The sequence below is a fragment of the Plectropomus leopardus genome, chromosome 5, assembly GCF_026936395.1.
Source record: "Plectropomus leopardus strain MGB_pleo_1.0 chromosome 5, ASM2693639v1, whole genome shotgun sequence".
Lineage (NCBI taxonomy): Eukaryota > Metazoa > Chordata > Actinopteri > Perciformes > Serranidae > Plectropomus > Plectropomus leopardus.
In genome coordinates this window covers 5,847,243-5,864,430 of record NC_142180.1, presented here as the reverse complement: position 1 = coordinate 5,864,430, position 17,188 = coordinate 5,847,243, and the positions used below count along the sequence as shown (strand labels likewise).

The 17,188-nt window shown below is 37.5% G+C and overlaps 1 protein-coding gene across 2 annotated transcripts in view; it reads right to left on the bottom strand.

Moving 5' to 3' along the window:
• Positions 1 to 904: 904 nt before the first annotated feature.
• rhpn1 (rhophilin, Rho GTPase binding protein 1) overlaps positions 905 to 17,188 on the bottom strand; it is a 31,218-nt gene continuing 14,934 nt past the window's right edge. The window contains exons 5-15 of one of the 2 annotated variants that reach the window (XM_088077423.1): positions 17,043 to 17,120; positions 16,684 to 16,808; positions 15,411 to 15,577; positions 15,018 to 15,205; positions 14,777 to 14,933; positions 7,816 to 7,941; positions 7,267 to 7,461; positions 7,110 to 7,186; positions 5,969 to 6,115; positions 4,201 to 4,353; positions 905 to 4,115 (exon numbers count right to left, since the gene is read on the bottom strand). In XM_088077423.1, coding sequence (XP_087933549.1) covers positions 3,903 to 4,115; positions 4,201 to 4,353; positions 5,969 to 6,115; positions 7,110 to 7,186; positions 7,267 to 7,461; positions 7,816 to 7,941; positions 14,777 to 14,933; positions 15,018 to 15,205; positions 15,411 to 15,577; positions 16,684 to 16,808; positions 17,043 to 17,120 — 1,626 coding nt within the window. In that variant the 3' untranslated portion in view covers positions 905 to 3,902. The remainder of the gene's footprint in view (positions 4,116 to 4,200; positions 4,354 to 5,968; positions 6,116 to 7,109; positions 7,187 to 7,266; positions 7,462 to 7,815; positions 7,942 to 14,776; positions 14,934 to 15,017; positions 15,206 to 15,410; positions 15,578 to 16,683; positions 16,809 to 17,042; positions 17,121 to 17,188) is intronic. The other variant, XM_088077424.1, reaches the window with a different exon arrangement.

The window sequence follows — 17,188 nt, the reverse complement described above, 5'->3', positions numbered from 1 at the left end:
TAGTTTTTAATAAAGTGATCGTTTTAAGTCATAAGTGAGTTTTATTTTTTAGTAATTGAAAAAACTGTCACAGTAATGTCTTTTTTTTCAGTTGTCACAATAATGAACTTACAATTCATGATTGTAATGAATTATGGGTAATTAAATCAGTGAAGTCTGCAGCCTGAGCAGACTCTCTGGAAGTCTGCAGAAAATCAGCTCGAGGCCCCTTGTGGACTGGATGAATTGTGGATTTGGACAGCCCATAGTACTCAGACCTTTTTGGAATATGCACTCATAGTATGCAAGAATGCAAGTGCAGTGAAGTCCAGACATTTGGATTCAATTTTTAATCTCAAATATCTGGTAGTTCTGTTGAGAACTCTTCTCTGTTGTCTTTGGTCCTTTTGTGAAATCACTGCCGCCAAACTGCGTTTACCAAACAGCTCCCTGTTAGACACCACATTAATGTGGGAACTCCCGTCTCATGTGGTGCTGACTCTAAAAGCAATGAGTCATTTTAATTCTCACAGTATATCAGAACAGGACCGCTCTGATGAAAACCTAAAGATAAAAATGTTTGTCATGTGCAAACACAGTAATCTGTAATAATCTAATTAAAGCAGCTACAGCTTTTTTAACTTTGTAAATAAACAGTCTCAGTCTAACACTGATGCCTTTGTATGGCCTACATAAGCAAATAAGAGCATCAGTGAGAAGATGGCCCAGTTATTGTTCATGCCTTATCTCAGTTAGATTCTCCACAAAATCAGACAAATCCTATTTCTATTCCCTGTAAATTTCCTATTTACCTGCATAACAGACATGTTTGCTAGTCTGCTGTTGCATTCACTGTTCATACTATAACTGCGCTACAATTCTGACGTAATTCTTGGTGAGAGAGCAGAGTGAACAGGGACATTCAAACAGATGCAGCTGATAGTGTATTATTATTTCATTATTTTTTTCAATTGTATTTATACATGAAAAAATACTGTGCAAATCCCCAAATGCAGTCAATAAGGGATGGTCAGATACTGAGTCAAAGACAAACAAAAAGAAAAAAAAAAATCTTTTTCAAAACAGTTTTGACAAATATTTACTCATTCACACAAACAGAGTGCAGAAAGCTGAAGAGGAAAGATTGAAGTTTTTCTTCAACAACAGGACGTTACTTTGTGATCACAGCATGACTAACTTGTTTTCTTGAAATCTGAAATTAATTTCATGATTATGAAAAAAAAGACTTTTTGCAGTGTTGGCTTCAATTGTTATTTTTTGTAATCGCTAAATGATATAAAACAAGAAACACATTACAGGGCAGTTATGTTGTGATCATGTTTGAAGAAGAGGAGAAATCGTTGTTTGTCCTCTCTGGCTTTCTGTACTCATCACTACGGACCACCATGGCACATTTTACACAGAGAAAACAAAGACACACAGGCCATGGCAAAACAAAACAAAGCCTCACCTTTGAGCAGGATCAAACAGAAATATGCTACAATTCTTAAATTTCTAATTATATCAAAATCTTACAAAAAGTTCAAACAATGTTAATTAAAAGAAACATTTTTTCCCACTAACATCCTTCTCTACTGTTCCTAACACTGTCTGACACAACATTTCAAACACACACGTGTCTGTGTGTGTTTCCATGTTAATTATTAAAACATCAAGTGAGAACTACATTATTAAAAAGAGATTTATCCTCTTCAATATTCACAGTGCAATAAAAATACCAAAACTACAAAACATTGGATCAAAACCTCTGAAGTGCTTTTAATCATCTAAAAATGACAAAACTAAACACAAAAATATTTCTCCAAGAATATCAACATCATAGCTATTAGTAAAGTATCAGTGGATGAACTGATCCAAATCTGGAGCACTTCAGTGGTTGAACAGCTGACCGTTAGTGTTCTGGAAGCTCACAGACCACTTAAGGATAATGTAAGACACAGGAAGTATGGTGCTGATTTGCCCTCTCAATTCTCTAATAATGTTACAAAAAATGTGCTTTATGTGAAGTTAAGCAGTAACTGAAGTTTCTTTAATTTTCACTACAGCTGTGTCGCATAGCGCTGAGTCATCTAAAGAACACACTGGACACATACAGACAGAGGCGGTCCAGGATCGTTAGCCGAGACGTGCTGATACAGGGAGCCGAACTGACACAAATGTCAGCTTTTCTATATAATCAACATTGGGAAATAAAACAGCAGTATATTTAATGTTTTTGGGGTGTGCTGTTACAGAGAATAGATGCTTGTTTGAGTCATGTGACCACTCAAGTTAAACTTATTTTGACAAAGCTAATTCCAGATGACTTATCTCCTCAGACGCTGTTCAGACTGCTTGTCTGAATCTGAGTCAGCCCCATCAGACCTCAACATTCACAAACCGTGAGTATCACTAAGACTTAAAAGCTGCGTTTGTTTTTTCAAGCTACAGCTGATAACTTTGTTTTATATTTGCTGAAACTGTTTGAAACATATTTGAAAGAGGCGCGTCTTGTCGTTTATCCAGCCTCATATTTGAAAGAGGCGCATGAGAGTCTGTGAAAAAATAATATCCATTTCCTCCTCCTGCTGCTGCCTCTAATGGCATTCGTTAGAATCAGACCGCAGGCAATCAGCACCAACCAGTCAGAGCCCACGAGACTCTAACGCAGCAGTCAATCATGTGGTCAACTGCAGTCAGACTGTCAAACTAGGCTGCGCTGATCAAAAATGAATCAAAATCTGTTACTGCATTGCCTATACTGCAGTCGACTGTTTCCAACATGGCGGCCAGGTCACAAACTTTCTCGCTTTACAGCGAAACAGTTCACTACAATATGTTTCTGATAACATTTTGATTGACACCTGCTTTAGGCCACGTTTAGACAAGAACTACCCTAGTGAAAACAATTTCCTTTACATTAAAAATATGTCATATGTTAACAAACTACTAACTAAGAACAATTCTTGTGTACACACATCTGCAAAAACAACCGAAAATGCTGCAGTATGCATATCAGGCCAGTAGTCGGCAGTGTAACTTTGTAATGACACACCATAGAAGAAGACCATGCACAAAGTGCGGCCGTGACATCATCATTCTCACAGGATCCACACATCGCCAGTTTAAACGGCGACAGAAAGGGTGGTGTTTTCAGGCCCCCAAAAACCTGTTGTCGTGAACAAAAAGCCAAACTGCAACAAATCTTAAATCTTGCAGCAACATTGCTGTGTAAATGGCCCTTTAGAGACTCTTCAGCTCTGATTGGTCGTTTTTGTTCCCTGCAGTGAGACCATTAGAAGTGCTACAAGGCAGAAAAATGTTGGGGCTTTTTTTGTCTCATTTAGTGCTGTGTATATAGTAACAGTTTCAGCAAATATTCTTTTTTTAGATTGTATTTATAAATTTAACAAGTGAAGCTTTACTGATTGACCAGTTGTTTGGAATGGTTTTTCACAGACAGTCTGTTAAAAACATTGGAATGAAGTTTAGTAATCAAAATAATTCTGTCTGTGTCTTTCTGTCTCACAGTGAAGTCCAGCTGGTGATAGATAAAATCACATGTGCATCACACATTTTGTCGTCACTGTATTTTTTTAGCACAGAACAAAGCAGGAGCAAGTCTCAAAATGATTTGATAGCATCCTGCATCTAAACTTTTCCTTTCATTGTCTCAAGGACGTGGAAAGTAAAAACTGCTGTGTGTGCTCCACATATGATTAGCAAACACAGTTGCCAGATGGACTGTGCTGTAGCAAGATAGAAGCCAGGAACAGTTTTTTCTTGTGTTTTTCTTTTTGTCCGAGCTCTGTGCAGCAGCAGCTCGTGCTGGTGTTTGCTGGTGCAGCATTCTGAGTGTGCTCCTCATGCTCGCTTGTGCTCCACTGCCGTGGTTCCCTGAGTGGTTCCTCTGCAGTCGTGTCTCAGTACATGGCCTCAGTGTCTCTTATGCTTCCGAACGACAAACTGAAAGTGCTTCCCAGTCTCTTAGTGACCCCGCCTCCTTCCCTCTTCTTCTTCCTGTTCCAGTTCAACAAGGAGGCGGAGCTCTGGCCCTTAGCTCCACCCAGCAGACGCTGCCTAGTGTTTTCCTTATCGCTGCCATGGGACAACATGATGGCCCTCCTTTCCACCTGCTAACACACAGGTAATGTGTCTTGGTCATTGCACACACATTGATAAACAGCACCACTTACATCACACACACACACACACACTTACCTGTGTATCATGCGAGTGTAACGTGACCACACTGAGCTCCACTCCTCTGTCACTGCAGCTCTTTAACATGTGGACCACCTCGCTATGTTTGGCCCATTTACAGTCCTGTCCGTCCACTGCTACTATGTAGTCTCCTTCTCTTAGTCCCGCCTCCTGCGCAGCACACACACAACAGGAAAGTAGGGCTGGGTGATACGGCTTTAATTTAACAGGATATTTTTAGGCCATATGGCAATATACAGTATTATTTATTTTGAAATCTCCTCTAAGATACTGTAATCCACTAAAATACAAAATTATTAAATGAAGTTAGTAGTAAGTAAGTAGCTACTGCCATAAAATAAAGTTACATCAACTACTGGTATAATAGTTTATTAAAATAATGTTACAATGTTAGTAGTAGTTAAATTTAGCACAGTTATGGTAAAGTTAAAAAAAGTATTGTTATAATTACATAAATCAAAACATAACCCATGGTGCTTTTATTTTGAAGGACCAGGCTCATCTCAGGCCAGAAGTGTTGATGTTTTCACTTGAAGTACTTGAAGCTTCCACTCAACATTTGGGTATTCGTGTTAGCAGAAATTTAAACTGTATTTCCAGGTAATCGCCATCAAAACCCAAAGCCTCACCTGCTCACACTACCATTCATTAAGTTAGTGTTACCACAGCATGGTTAAACATGATGATTTATTCTCTGTGAGCAGGAAACAAACTAACCGCTCTTCAGTTCATATATTCATAGTATTTGTTTTGTTGCCATGAATTTTGTAGACGCCCCCTCGGCCACGCAGATGGACGCAAAGCATTATCAGTTGACATAAACTAAATAAACAATATAGTATAATGTAATATCATTGTTTTGTAATATCACACAGCCCTATAGAAAATGAGTGAAAACGAGTGTCATTTTTTTATGATAACATAGTAAGGTGTTTTTTATGTTCTACAGGTGTTTGGAACTGTACATTTTCAAATGCAAACTCTGCAACCAACAGTCATCAACACATGCAGGTCAACAACGACATGTCAAACTGCTGCTTTGTTGTCTGAAACTCCAGCTAGAATGTTCCTCCCTTCACTCAGGGTGCACTTTTAAAAAGCTCACGAGTTTCTTTATACATTCGTTTTTCGGTCTCCTGTATGCCCTCTCGTGGTCAAAAGTGAATTATTTTAGCTTTAATATAAATTAGTGAATGAAATTGTTATGATGGTGATGATGGTTATAAAGTCGATTCAACATTTAGGCTCATTGCATCCAGATTTTACAGAAAAATACCCAGAAGCAGATTTAATTTAATTCTCCTTAAACAGATTTTCAGATGGATTTTATGTCTGCATGAACCAAAGATTACTGAGTTTCCTGCTGGCACAAAATACTTTCCACTGTTGTTTACAGAAAAAGTTCTTCTGCAACAAATAAAGCTGAGACACTTCTTAAGCAATACAAAGAGAAAATAATAGAGAGACAACTAAAACAAGCTGTACAGCAGGCATGTCAAACTGGTCCACAGGGGGGCCGGTGTGGCTGCAGGTTTTGTTTCCAACCAAGTAGCAGCACACCAGACTTGACTCATTTAATCAACTGATCTCCGTCTTCAGACAGTTGATTGGTCAAACTGTGTGCTCTTGGTTGGTTGGCACAAAAACCTGCAGCCACACCGGCCCCCCTGTGGACCAGTTTGACATGCCTGCTGTACAGGATGTGGAGGACATGAGCAGCTGTGCTGTAACTGAAGCTCACAAAGGGCAGTGGAGTTTGTCTTACCGCTGCACAGCCTCCAGGCACCACTCCTGCCACCAGGACGGGGGAGTCTCCTCTGAGCGTGAGGCCCAGTCCCCCCTCTCCCCTCTGCAGGCAGATCAGACGAACTGGACCCCAGCGAGCCCGAGCACAAAACACAGACAGAGGCCCCTGCAGCACAGGGAAAGAGTCATCTTCAACTCAGGTACCAGGAGGTGATGCAGTTTTTTCATTAGATTAAGCCCTAATTGCACGGGACTTATCTTACGTGGGTACCTCCGGTCATCTGTAAAAATTTGGACAACGTCTGTGATTTAATCCTGTGTGAATCAATCATGGCCGTAACTTGTAAAGTAAAAATTCCAGGGAAAATCACCAACAATATTTCGGCAAACACAAGTCATGGGTGACTTAGTCCTGTGCCGATTGGCATCTTTGTGATTTGCTGGTGATTTGGGGTTGTTGGTTTTTTTTTTCGTCCATTTTCTGCCTTTAATCCAGTCAATAAATATAAAGGCTGCAGTGAAAATTATAAATTAATGTTTTTACAGCACTCTGGATGCAAATTTAGGGGGGCTCATCTCACCGCACAACATAGAGACCCACTATGAGAGACCCACAGTCCCATTCACAGAGAGAGAAAGCTCAAATACACCAGAAGAGCAAAATCTTTTTTAATGTGTGTTAAACAAACTGATTCTGCCACACATTGCAACATGATATCCGTCTAATGATCATTCAAGATTTCGCTGTTTTGATTAATTTGAGCTTGCATTTTCTGGGAACAGGTGTCCCTGCTGCATCCATATGAGCCCCCGAACCCAAAATGCTGTCAAAACTTAATGACTACCAAGGTAGCCTCTGTAAATGTCAACTAGTGAAGAGGCAGAAAAATATGCACAGAAAAACACAAAACCTACATGTGACCCCAAATGATGGAGATGCTGATTGGCATGGATTTATATTATCACACCGTGTCTGTTTGGCAAAAGATGTGGTTTCATTTTTACCTGAAAAATTAAAGACATGGCAGATTTACACAGTATTAAGATCGCAGACAACCACGCAACTGTAACACATGACCATGGTCCTCAGGTAATACCAGTCCCACGCAAATCTGTATTTCACTAAATAACAGACTGTGGGTATATTAAATATGTCTTACTAGTCTTTGGAAGATATCAGTGACTTGGACTGTAGCGAAGTTGGTTGGAATGATTTCTGGTTTCTGATGAGTTTGAGCTGTCAACAGAACAAACAACAGTCACTCACTGTTATTAAACCATACAATTATTTTTATTGATATGACATAAAACACTTACACTGTATCTCTGGAGCTTCTGCGGTTTCATCAAAGTCGTCCTCTCTGTCCAGCTCAGAGTACTTGTCCAGAGAGCGTTTGTGTGTGAGAGACAGCACGTCCTGCAGGATGTCCATCTTCCTCAGTATCTTACACAGACTGTGGACCCGCATGGCCTCCTCGTGTCTGATAACTGCACGCCGCAGGTGAGCTTTCCCTGAAGAAATGTGTACAGACATGATGTGTGTGAATATGACTTTAACTCAGAGTGGCACATGTGGCAGATGAAATGAACCGAATCTCAAAAAACTGTTTGAAATTACTGAAAGTACTTTAAACATTACTGCGGTTGACCTTTATAGAAATGTCATTGCTACTCACTGCAACTACCTCTTTTCTTTATGATGACAGAGGGCCTCCGCTACTGCAAACTTTGTCGTAGCCGATGCATCTCGCTAACCCTGTGTCCCACAACCACAGCTGTCTCTGCGTCTCTGTCCCTCTCACACACTGACTTGACGCTGCTGAACTGTATATCTAGACGAAATATAAACATGTTCCATGCACTCACCAAGCTTTCTTCTTTTTTCAGGATCTTGCAAAACCTGGCTGAGTGTAGGCCCTGCAGGAACGTTGACATAGAACTGGAGGAAAGCCGTCTCTGCTTCTTCATCACCCTCGCCCTCCTCAGCAGATACTGAAGAACAAGATATTCCAGGTTAACATTTACTACTATACCATGACTTCTTCATCCTATTTTACATGACTTAATATACTATGACTTTGCTGTTTTGGAGGTCATACTGAACTACAACTTTTTTATACTATTTTGAATGACTTCCTACATTATTTTTTTTTGCTATTCTAGAAATATACTACACTATGATTTTTTTAAATCCTTTTTCAAATGAATTTGAGCTATTTTAGACGACATACCCTATGGTGTTTTGGTACTATTTTGGATTACATTCTATACTATGAATTCTTTATGCAGTTTCGACTACATTCTATGATTTTTATTGCTATTTTATTGCTATTTTGTACTATGACTTTTTTGGACGACATACTACACTATGACATTTTTAAGCCTTTTCATGCCATTTTAGACGACATTTCTGGCATTTCTGGATGTTTTTTCGACATCCTATACTATGACGTGCCTCGACATGCTATTTTATGCGGTTTTCAGCTGTTTTTTGGACATGTCATATTTGGACATTATTCGGCATGCGAATGTATGGCGTTCTCGGTTGTTTTTTAGACATGCTATATTATGTTGTTTTTGGACAGTTTTCAACATTCTATGCTATGGCGTGTCCTGGCATGCTATTTTATGTGGTTTCAGCTGTTTTTGGGACATGTCATATTTTGACATTTTTCGTCATACCATAGTATGACATTTTCGATTGTTTTTTTGACATGCTATATTGAGGTGTTTTTGGCCGTTTTTGCTACATTCTATGCTATAACATGACTCTGCACACTATTTTAGGCGGTTTTCAGCTGTTTTCAGCATTTTTTGGGACGTGTCATATTTTGACATTTATGGCCATGCTAAAGTAAGCATTTTCGGTTGTTTTTTAACATGCTATATTATGGTGTTTTTGCAACATTCTATAATATGGTGTGTGTCCGCACGCTATTTTAGCTGGTTTTCAGCTGTTTTCATCTGTTTTTAGGATATGTCGTTCTTTGCCATTTTTTTTCCATACTATAGTATGGCATTTTTGGTGTGTTTTTTTGATATGCTATATTATGGTGTTCTGAGCCGTTTATGCAACATTCTGTGCTATGGTGAGTCTCTGCACGCTACTTTAAGCAGTTTCAGCTGTTTTTTGGACGTCATATATTGACATTTTTTGTCATACTATAGTATGGCATTTTCAGTCTTTCTTTTCGACATGCTATATAATGGTGTTTTTGCCCAGTTTTACAATATTCTATATTATGACCTGTCTCGGCATGCTATTTTAGGCGGTTTTCAGCTGTTTTTGAGACACATCATATTTTGACATTTTTGGCCATACTAAAGTATGGCATTTTTTAACATTTCTTCAACATGCTATATTATGGTGTTTTTTTGTCCATTTTTGCAACATTCTGTCCTATGGTGTGTCTCTGCACGCTATTTTAAGCAGTTTCAGCTGTTTTTGAGACACGTCATATTTTAACATTTTTCGGCATACTATAGTATGGCATTTTCTGTCGTTTTTTAGACATGCTATATTATGGTGTTTTTGGCCGTTTTTGCAACACTCTATGCTATGACCTGTCTCTGCATACTATTTTAGGCAGTTTTCAGCTGTTTTCAGCCGTTTTTGGAACATATCATATTTTGACATTTTTCACCATACTATAGTATGGCATTTTCGGTCGTTTTTTTGTTATGCAATATTATGGTCTTTTGAGCCATTTTTACAACATTCTATGCTATGTTGTGTGTCAGCACGCTATTTTAGCTGGTTTTCAGCTGTTTTCATCTGTTTTTGGGATATGTCGTTCTTTGCCATTTTTTTTCCATACTATAGTATGGCATTTTTGGTGTGTTTTTTTGATATGCTATATTATGGTGTTCTGAGCCGTTTATGCAACATTCTGTGCTATGGTGAGTCTCTGCACGCTGCTTTAAGCAGTTTCAGCTGTTTTTTGGAAGTCATATATTGACATTTTTTGTCATTCTATAGTATGGCATTTTCAGTCTTTCTTTTCGACATGCTATATAATGGTGTTTTTGCCCAGTTTTACAATATTCTATTTTATGACCTGTCTCGGCATGCTATTTTAGGCGGTTTTCAGCTGTTTTTGAGACACATCATATTTTGACATTTTTGGCCATACTAAAGTATGGCATTTTTTAACATTTCTTCAACATGCTATATTATGGTGTTTTTGGCCGTTTTTGCAACACTCTATGCTATGACCTGTCTCTGCATGCTATTTTTTGACATTTTTGGCCATACTAAAGTATGGCCTTTTTGGTTGTTTTATTAACATGCTATATTATGGTGTTTTTGCAAAATTCTATAATATGGTGTGTCTCTGTATGCTTTTTTAGCCAGTTTTCAGCTGTTTTCATCTGTTTTTGAGATATGTCGTTCTTTGCCATCTTTGGCCATACTGTAGTATGACATTTTTGGTTTGTTTTTTTGATATGCTATATTATGGTGTTCTGAGCCATTTTTGCAACATTCTATGCTATGGTATGTCCCGGCATGCTATGTTAGGCGGTTTTCAGCTGTTTTTGGGAGGTGTCATTTTTTGACATTTTTCGCCATACTAGAGCATGGCATTTTCGATCGTCTTTTCAACATGCTATATCATGGTGTTTTTGCAACATTCTATGCTATGTTGAGTCTTGGCACACTATTTGGGGCCGTTTTTAGCTGATTTCAGCTGTTTTTGGGAGGTGTCATATTTTGACATTTTTCATCATGCTATAGTATGGCATTTTCAGTTTTTTTGACATGCTATATTATGGTGTTTTTGGCCATTTTTGCAACATCTTATGCTATGACTTGTCTCAGCACATTATTTTAGGCGGTTTCCAGCTGCTTTTGGGACGTGTCTTATTTTGATATTTTTGGCCATACTGAAGTATGGCATTTTTGACCATTTCTTCAACATGCCATATTTTGGTGTTTTTGTCCATTTTTGCAACATTCTACGTTATGGTGTGTCTCGGCACGCTATTTTAGGCGGTTTTCAGCTGTTTTTGGGACATGTCATATTTTTACATTTTTTCGCCATACTATATAGTATGGTGTGCTTGGCCATTTTTGCAACATTCTATGCTTTGAAGTGTCTTGACCTGCCATACTATGTGGTTTTAAGCTGTCTTTTTGAATACATCATATTTTGATGTTTTTCAACATAATATACTATGACAGTTACTGCTTCAAGGATCAGGCAAAAGAACCACCTTAAGTCTCCTACTGGGATAAATGTTTACTTGCTAGAGATATTTTTCAACTAAAAACAAAAATCCTTTATAAAGAAGTTATATTTAAAATATCATAGAACTTTCCAGCTGTGTAAAGGGTTTGGGCCTCAGACTTTTAAATAGGATATAAAAAATGAAGAAAGGGATTGAGGTTTGGAGAGGAGTTCACTCTGTCTCCAAAAATGTCTTACATAGGTATCACTGGACTCCCAATAAGATGTGGAGGGTTGGGATAAGATCTGATAGCACTTTTTGGAAATGCCTGTCTAGCAAAGGGTCCCATCTATATATGTTATGGGAATGTACTACCGTCCAAAGTTTTGGTCTGACGTTATTAAGACAATTGGTGCTGTGATCAAAGTTTCTATGCAGCCTGACCCTGTCATGATTGTCTAACCCACAACATAATAAGTGGATGTTGGTAGCTTTTGTTGTTACCAAAAGGTGGATTTTTTTGTAAGTAGAGAGACAGCAGTGCTCTACATATTCAAGATTGGACAGATGCGATGTTGAAAATAGCTAAACTCGAAAAAATAAGTTATGTGAATATAGATTCAGTAGATGAGTATAATTCAATATGGTCTTCCCTCTTAGCAACCATGTCCTAAAGAGAACAGATGAAATAGAAACCACATTAGAGTGCTCTACCTTGATAATGCATGCAGTTAGACCCACGTACATATGTTCATTTTTTAGATGAAAGTTCACAATCTGTAAGACCGCCTTTGGTGACTTTAATTTGTATGTATCTTTTTTGTTTTGTTTTGTTTTGTTTGCTTCTATGTTTATATGTATTGTATTTATATGTGTTATGTATGTATTCCTTGTTAGTTCTCTAACTAGCTTTTTGAAAGAGCATTTTGGGTTGCATAAGGTGCGAACTGTTGTGGCATTGTCTGATTTTCAGTTGTTCTTGTAAATAGCAATAAAACTTGGAAACAAAAAAAGACGTACCATACTATGATGTATCCTGTCATTTTTTCAACATGCTATATTATGGTGTTTTTGGCCGTTTTTGCAACATTCTATGACATGACGTGTCTCGACACGCTATTTTACTGGGTTTTCTGCTGTTTTTTGGACATCGCATATTTTGACATTTTTCGTCATACTATAGTATGGGATTTTCCATCATTTTTTTGACATGATATATTATGGTGTTTTTGGCCATTTTCGCATCATTCTGTGCTATGGTGTGTTCCGGCATGCTATTTAAGCGCTTTTCAGCTGGTTTTGGGACATGTCATATTTTGACACTTTTATCATACATAGTATGGGATTTCAGTCGTTTTTTTCAACATCCTATATTATGGTGTTTTTTCAACATTCTATAACATGGTGTGTCTCTGCACGCTATTTTAGCCGGATTTCAGCTGTTTTCATCTGTTTTTGGGACGTCATTCTTTGCCATTTTTTGCCATATATATTATAGCATTTTTTGTTTGTTTTTTTAAAATGCCATATTATGGTTTTTGGCCATTTTTGCAACATTCTATGCCGACGTGTCTCTGTTTTTGGGACATATCATATTTTGACATTTTTTGCCATACAAAGTATGGCATTTTCAGCTGTTTTTTGGACATGCTGTATTATGGTGTTTTTGCAACATTGTATCATATAGTGTGTCTCAGCACGCTATTTTAGGAGGTTTTCAGCTGTTATTATATTATCAAAATTTTCACCATACTATAGCATGGCATTTTCGATCTTTTTTTGACATGATATATTATGGTGTTTTTGGCCATTTTATGCTATTGTGTGTCTCAGATTTTAGGCTGTTTTCAGCTGTTTTTGGGAGGTGTCATATTTGACATTTTTCGCCATACTATAGTATGGAATTTTCCGTCTTTTTTTTTTTACATGATATATTATGGCGTTTTTGGCCATTTTTGCAACATTCTATGCTATGACATGTCTCTGTTTTTAGGACATATCATATTTTGACATTTTTTGCCATACTATAATATGGCATTTTTGGTTGTTTTTTCAACATGTTATATTATGGTGTTTTTGCAACATTTTATAATATGGTGTGTCTCCGCACACTATTTTAGCTGGTTCTCAGCTGTTTTCAGCTGTTTTCATCTTTTTTTGAGACATGTCATTCCTTGCCATTTTTGCCATACTAAAGTATGGCATTTTTTGTTTTGTTTTGTTTTTTAAATGCAATATTACAGTGTTATGAGCCGTTTTTGCAACATTCAATGCAATGGTATGTTCTGGCATGCAATGTTAGGCGTTTTTTTCAGCTGTTTGTGGGAGGTGTCATTTTTTGACATTTTGCTCCATACTATAGCATGGCATTTTCGATTGTTTTTTCGATATGCTATATCATGGCGTTTCTGCAACATTCTATGCTATTGTGTGTCTCTGCATGCTATTTTAAGCCGTTTTCAGCTGTTTTTTGGACATGTCATATTATGACATTTTTCATTATACTATAATATGGCATGTTCTGTAATTTTTTCGACACGCTATATTATGGTGTTTTTGATCGTTTTTACAACATTCAATGCTATGACGTGTCTCGATTTTAGGCGTTTTTCAGCTTTTTTCAGCCGTATTTGGGACGTATTAAATTTTGACATTTTTTGCCATACTATAGTATGGCATTTTCGTTCATTTTTTCAACATGCTATATTAATGAGTTTTTGCAACAACTATAATATGGTGTGTGTCCGCACGCTATTTTAGCTGGTTTTCAGCTGTTTTCATCTGTTTTTAGGACATGTTGTTCTTTGCCATTTTTTGCCATACTTTAGTATGGCACTTTTCATTTGTTTTTTTTGATATGCTATATTATATGTCCCGGCATGCTATGTTAGGCGGTTTTCAGGTGTGTTTGGGAGGTGTCATTTTTTGACATTTTTCGCCATACTATAGCATGGCATTTTTAATCCTTTTTTTGACATGCTATATCATGGTGTTTTTGCAACATTCTATGCTATTGTGTGTCTCGGCACGCTATTTTAGGCGGTTTTCAGCTGTTGTTAGGAGGAAAAAATGGTGGTTTTGGCCATTTTTACAACATTCTATGCTATGACCTGTCTCTGCACACTATTTCATGTGGTTTTCAGGTGTTGTTTGGACTGTCATATTTTGACAATTTTCTCCATACAATCGTGTGGCATTTCAAGTCTTTTCTTTCGACAAGCTATATTATGGTGTTTTCGGCCGTTTTTGCAACATTCTATGCTATGACGTATTACAATGACTTTTTATGCTATTCTTGAGGGCACACTATAATATGATACTTTCATGCTAATTTGAATGACAAACAATACTATGACTTTTTTTGCTATTTCGGAGGACATACTATACTACGTAGTTTTTAAATTTCTCTCTCATGAAAGGTCTTAATAATCTTAAAGCGTGACTGCGGTCTTAGAAAGGAATATGTTAAACTATTTTTGACAACATACCATAACATGACTTTTTCATTCAAGTTTAGACAATTTACTATAGTATGACATTTTACAACATACCATACTATGACTTGACTATGACAATTTATCTCTTACTTTATTGCACTCTTCTATCTGAAATTAACTGAAATTTAATTCAAATTAAAGTGTGCTTTGGTGCAACTTACATGTGTGATCGCAGAGTGCAACAGCAGCGTAGTAGTGTGAGAGGGCGCGGAAGTGTTCAGATTTGACCTGAACCATGGACGCCCATGAAAATGGCACGTAGTCCTTCATCAGAGGCTGCGTCATGGTCTGCTGCACTAACAAGTAAACGTCTGACACCTACAAGAAACACACACATACAGAGTGAGAATTAAAAGATATCAACAGTAATGACACAGCACAACCAGAGACATGTTAACTCACCCTTGCAGCCTCTTGTGCCAGGCGGAGTTGAGAAGTAAAGTGTGTGTCTTGTGTGGTGAGTGTGACACGCTCAAACACACACTCCTGCACCTGGGCAACCATCAGACGTACCAGCATGCAGAGCGACGGACCACTCATATCCAGACTAGGTGCATTGGAGAAATTCTCTTTAAGGTAATTAAATGCACCTAAAAGCGGAAAAACACAACAAAAATGAAAATTAAGAAACAAATATGGAAAACTAAATAATTTTATTATTGTTAATCAATCAATTTATTGATTTATCATTTATTTAGCTGTTTTTGTGCACAACAATGTTCTTTTATGACATCCTGATCCAATTGTGGAGTCCCAACAAGGGAATATGGTTACAAGTATGTGCGGTTTCTTTACCTGCAGCTCTCTGAAAGGCATCTATAGCTAGGTCTATGCCAGCTGTTGCAGAGCGGTCCTGCCGTGCTCCAATCTGTGTGTACAGTGCACCGATGTTGAACAGCACACTTCCTTTCTCAAAGGCCAGCGTGCGCTGACATGACGGGACGCCTGTCAGAGAGTCGTACCTGAGGGACAGAAAAGGAGGAATAAAATTACTTTATGCATTATGTTTGTGTGTCATAATTGTCCTCTCAATCAGTCCATATATACAGTAATTGGAAAGGTGCATAGTATCGATCATCTCTGCAATCTCTTACATCTGATATGAAATACAATATCATAGTATAGTATGCATATAAAAATTACTATATATCATTCAAAAAAGTCATAAAAATGCCACAATGTCATACTGTTAAATGTATGAATGCATGAAGGATGCATAGTGTAGTATCGCATTTAAGAAGTCAAAGTATAGTATGGCATATGATAGCATGTCACAAAAGTTACAGAGAACAGGCAATGACGTCATGGCACATTGCAGTCTGGGAAGCAGCATCAGTACTTTAAGACATTCGTGTTCAACTGACACAAAATTTACGGACTGGTCCAAAAGCAAGTGCAACATTCTGATGAGAGAAGATGAACAAAAAAGCTTTGCAAAAGTAGCCATAAATATTAGGGGTCGACCGAAAATGTTTTTTTTAGGGCTAATACTGATACTAATGATTAGTAATTAATAACACCGATCACCGATATTTGGAACCAATATGCATTTACAATAAAAACAGAAATCTGTCTTTCAATATTTGGAATTTGGAAGATAACAAACTCCAACACAAAAATTTGTTTAAATGCCTTTACGAAAACTGAAACTTTCAACATCATATAGAGTATTTTTTTAATAAAGTCAAAATTAAAAAAAAAAAAAGAATAAATAAAAATAACTGGCTGAGATTTTATAAAGTAAAAGTTCCTCCCATGCTGACACTTTCTTTGCACGTTTTAATTAATTTAATCAGTGATCATTAAAATAAAATGCTGATACAGATAATCTGCAAAATGCCAAATATCGGCCCAATAATCAGCCAAGCTGATTATCTGTTGACCCCTATATTGTAAAGGCATCAGTTTCTATCTGACTGACAGAGTGACAGACAGATAGATAGATAGATAGATAGATAGATAGATAGATAGATAGATAGATAGATAGATAGATAGATAGATAGATAGATAGATAGATAGATAGATAGATAGATAGATAGATAGATAGAGGAATGTGCTCCTGTCCTACCAGTGGAAGTGCACACCCAGGTTCCTGTGAAGAGGAAAGAAGCGCTGATCCAGGTAGTACAGCTGGTTGTAATACTCCATCAGCAGCTCCAGACCCGCCTGGTTACGGCTGGGTGTACGCATGGCCTGGCCCAAACAACAACGCACATAAATATACATCTAATGTCAGACAAGACTTCACAGAGACTGCAAGTTTATGACATGAATAAGTCAGACCATTTATTATTCTTTCCCCAGTTTTCCTATCTTTGACAAAAGGTCCAGACTGGCTTTCAACAACCCCCTTAATAAAAAACAGATTCAATATTAAACTACATCAAGATTTGTTTTGTATGAAGTTGTATAAGTGTATTTATTAACCTGTCTGAGCTCCATAAGCTCTTTGATCTCCTTGCCATAGAGTGAGCTGTCCTCTCCATAGTGCTCACAGATGAAGTCCTGTGAGGGGACACAGACAGTTACATGACGACATATCTACACTATTATTATACACATATGATTGTTAT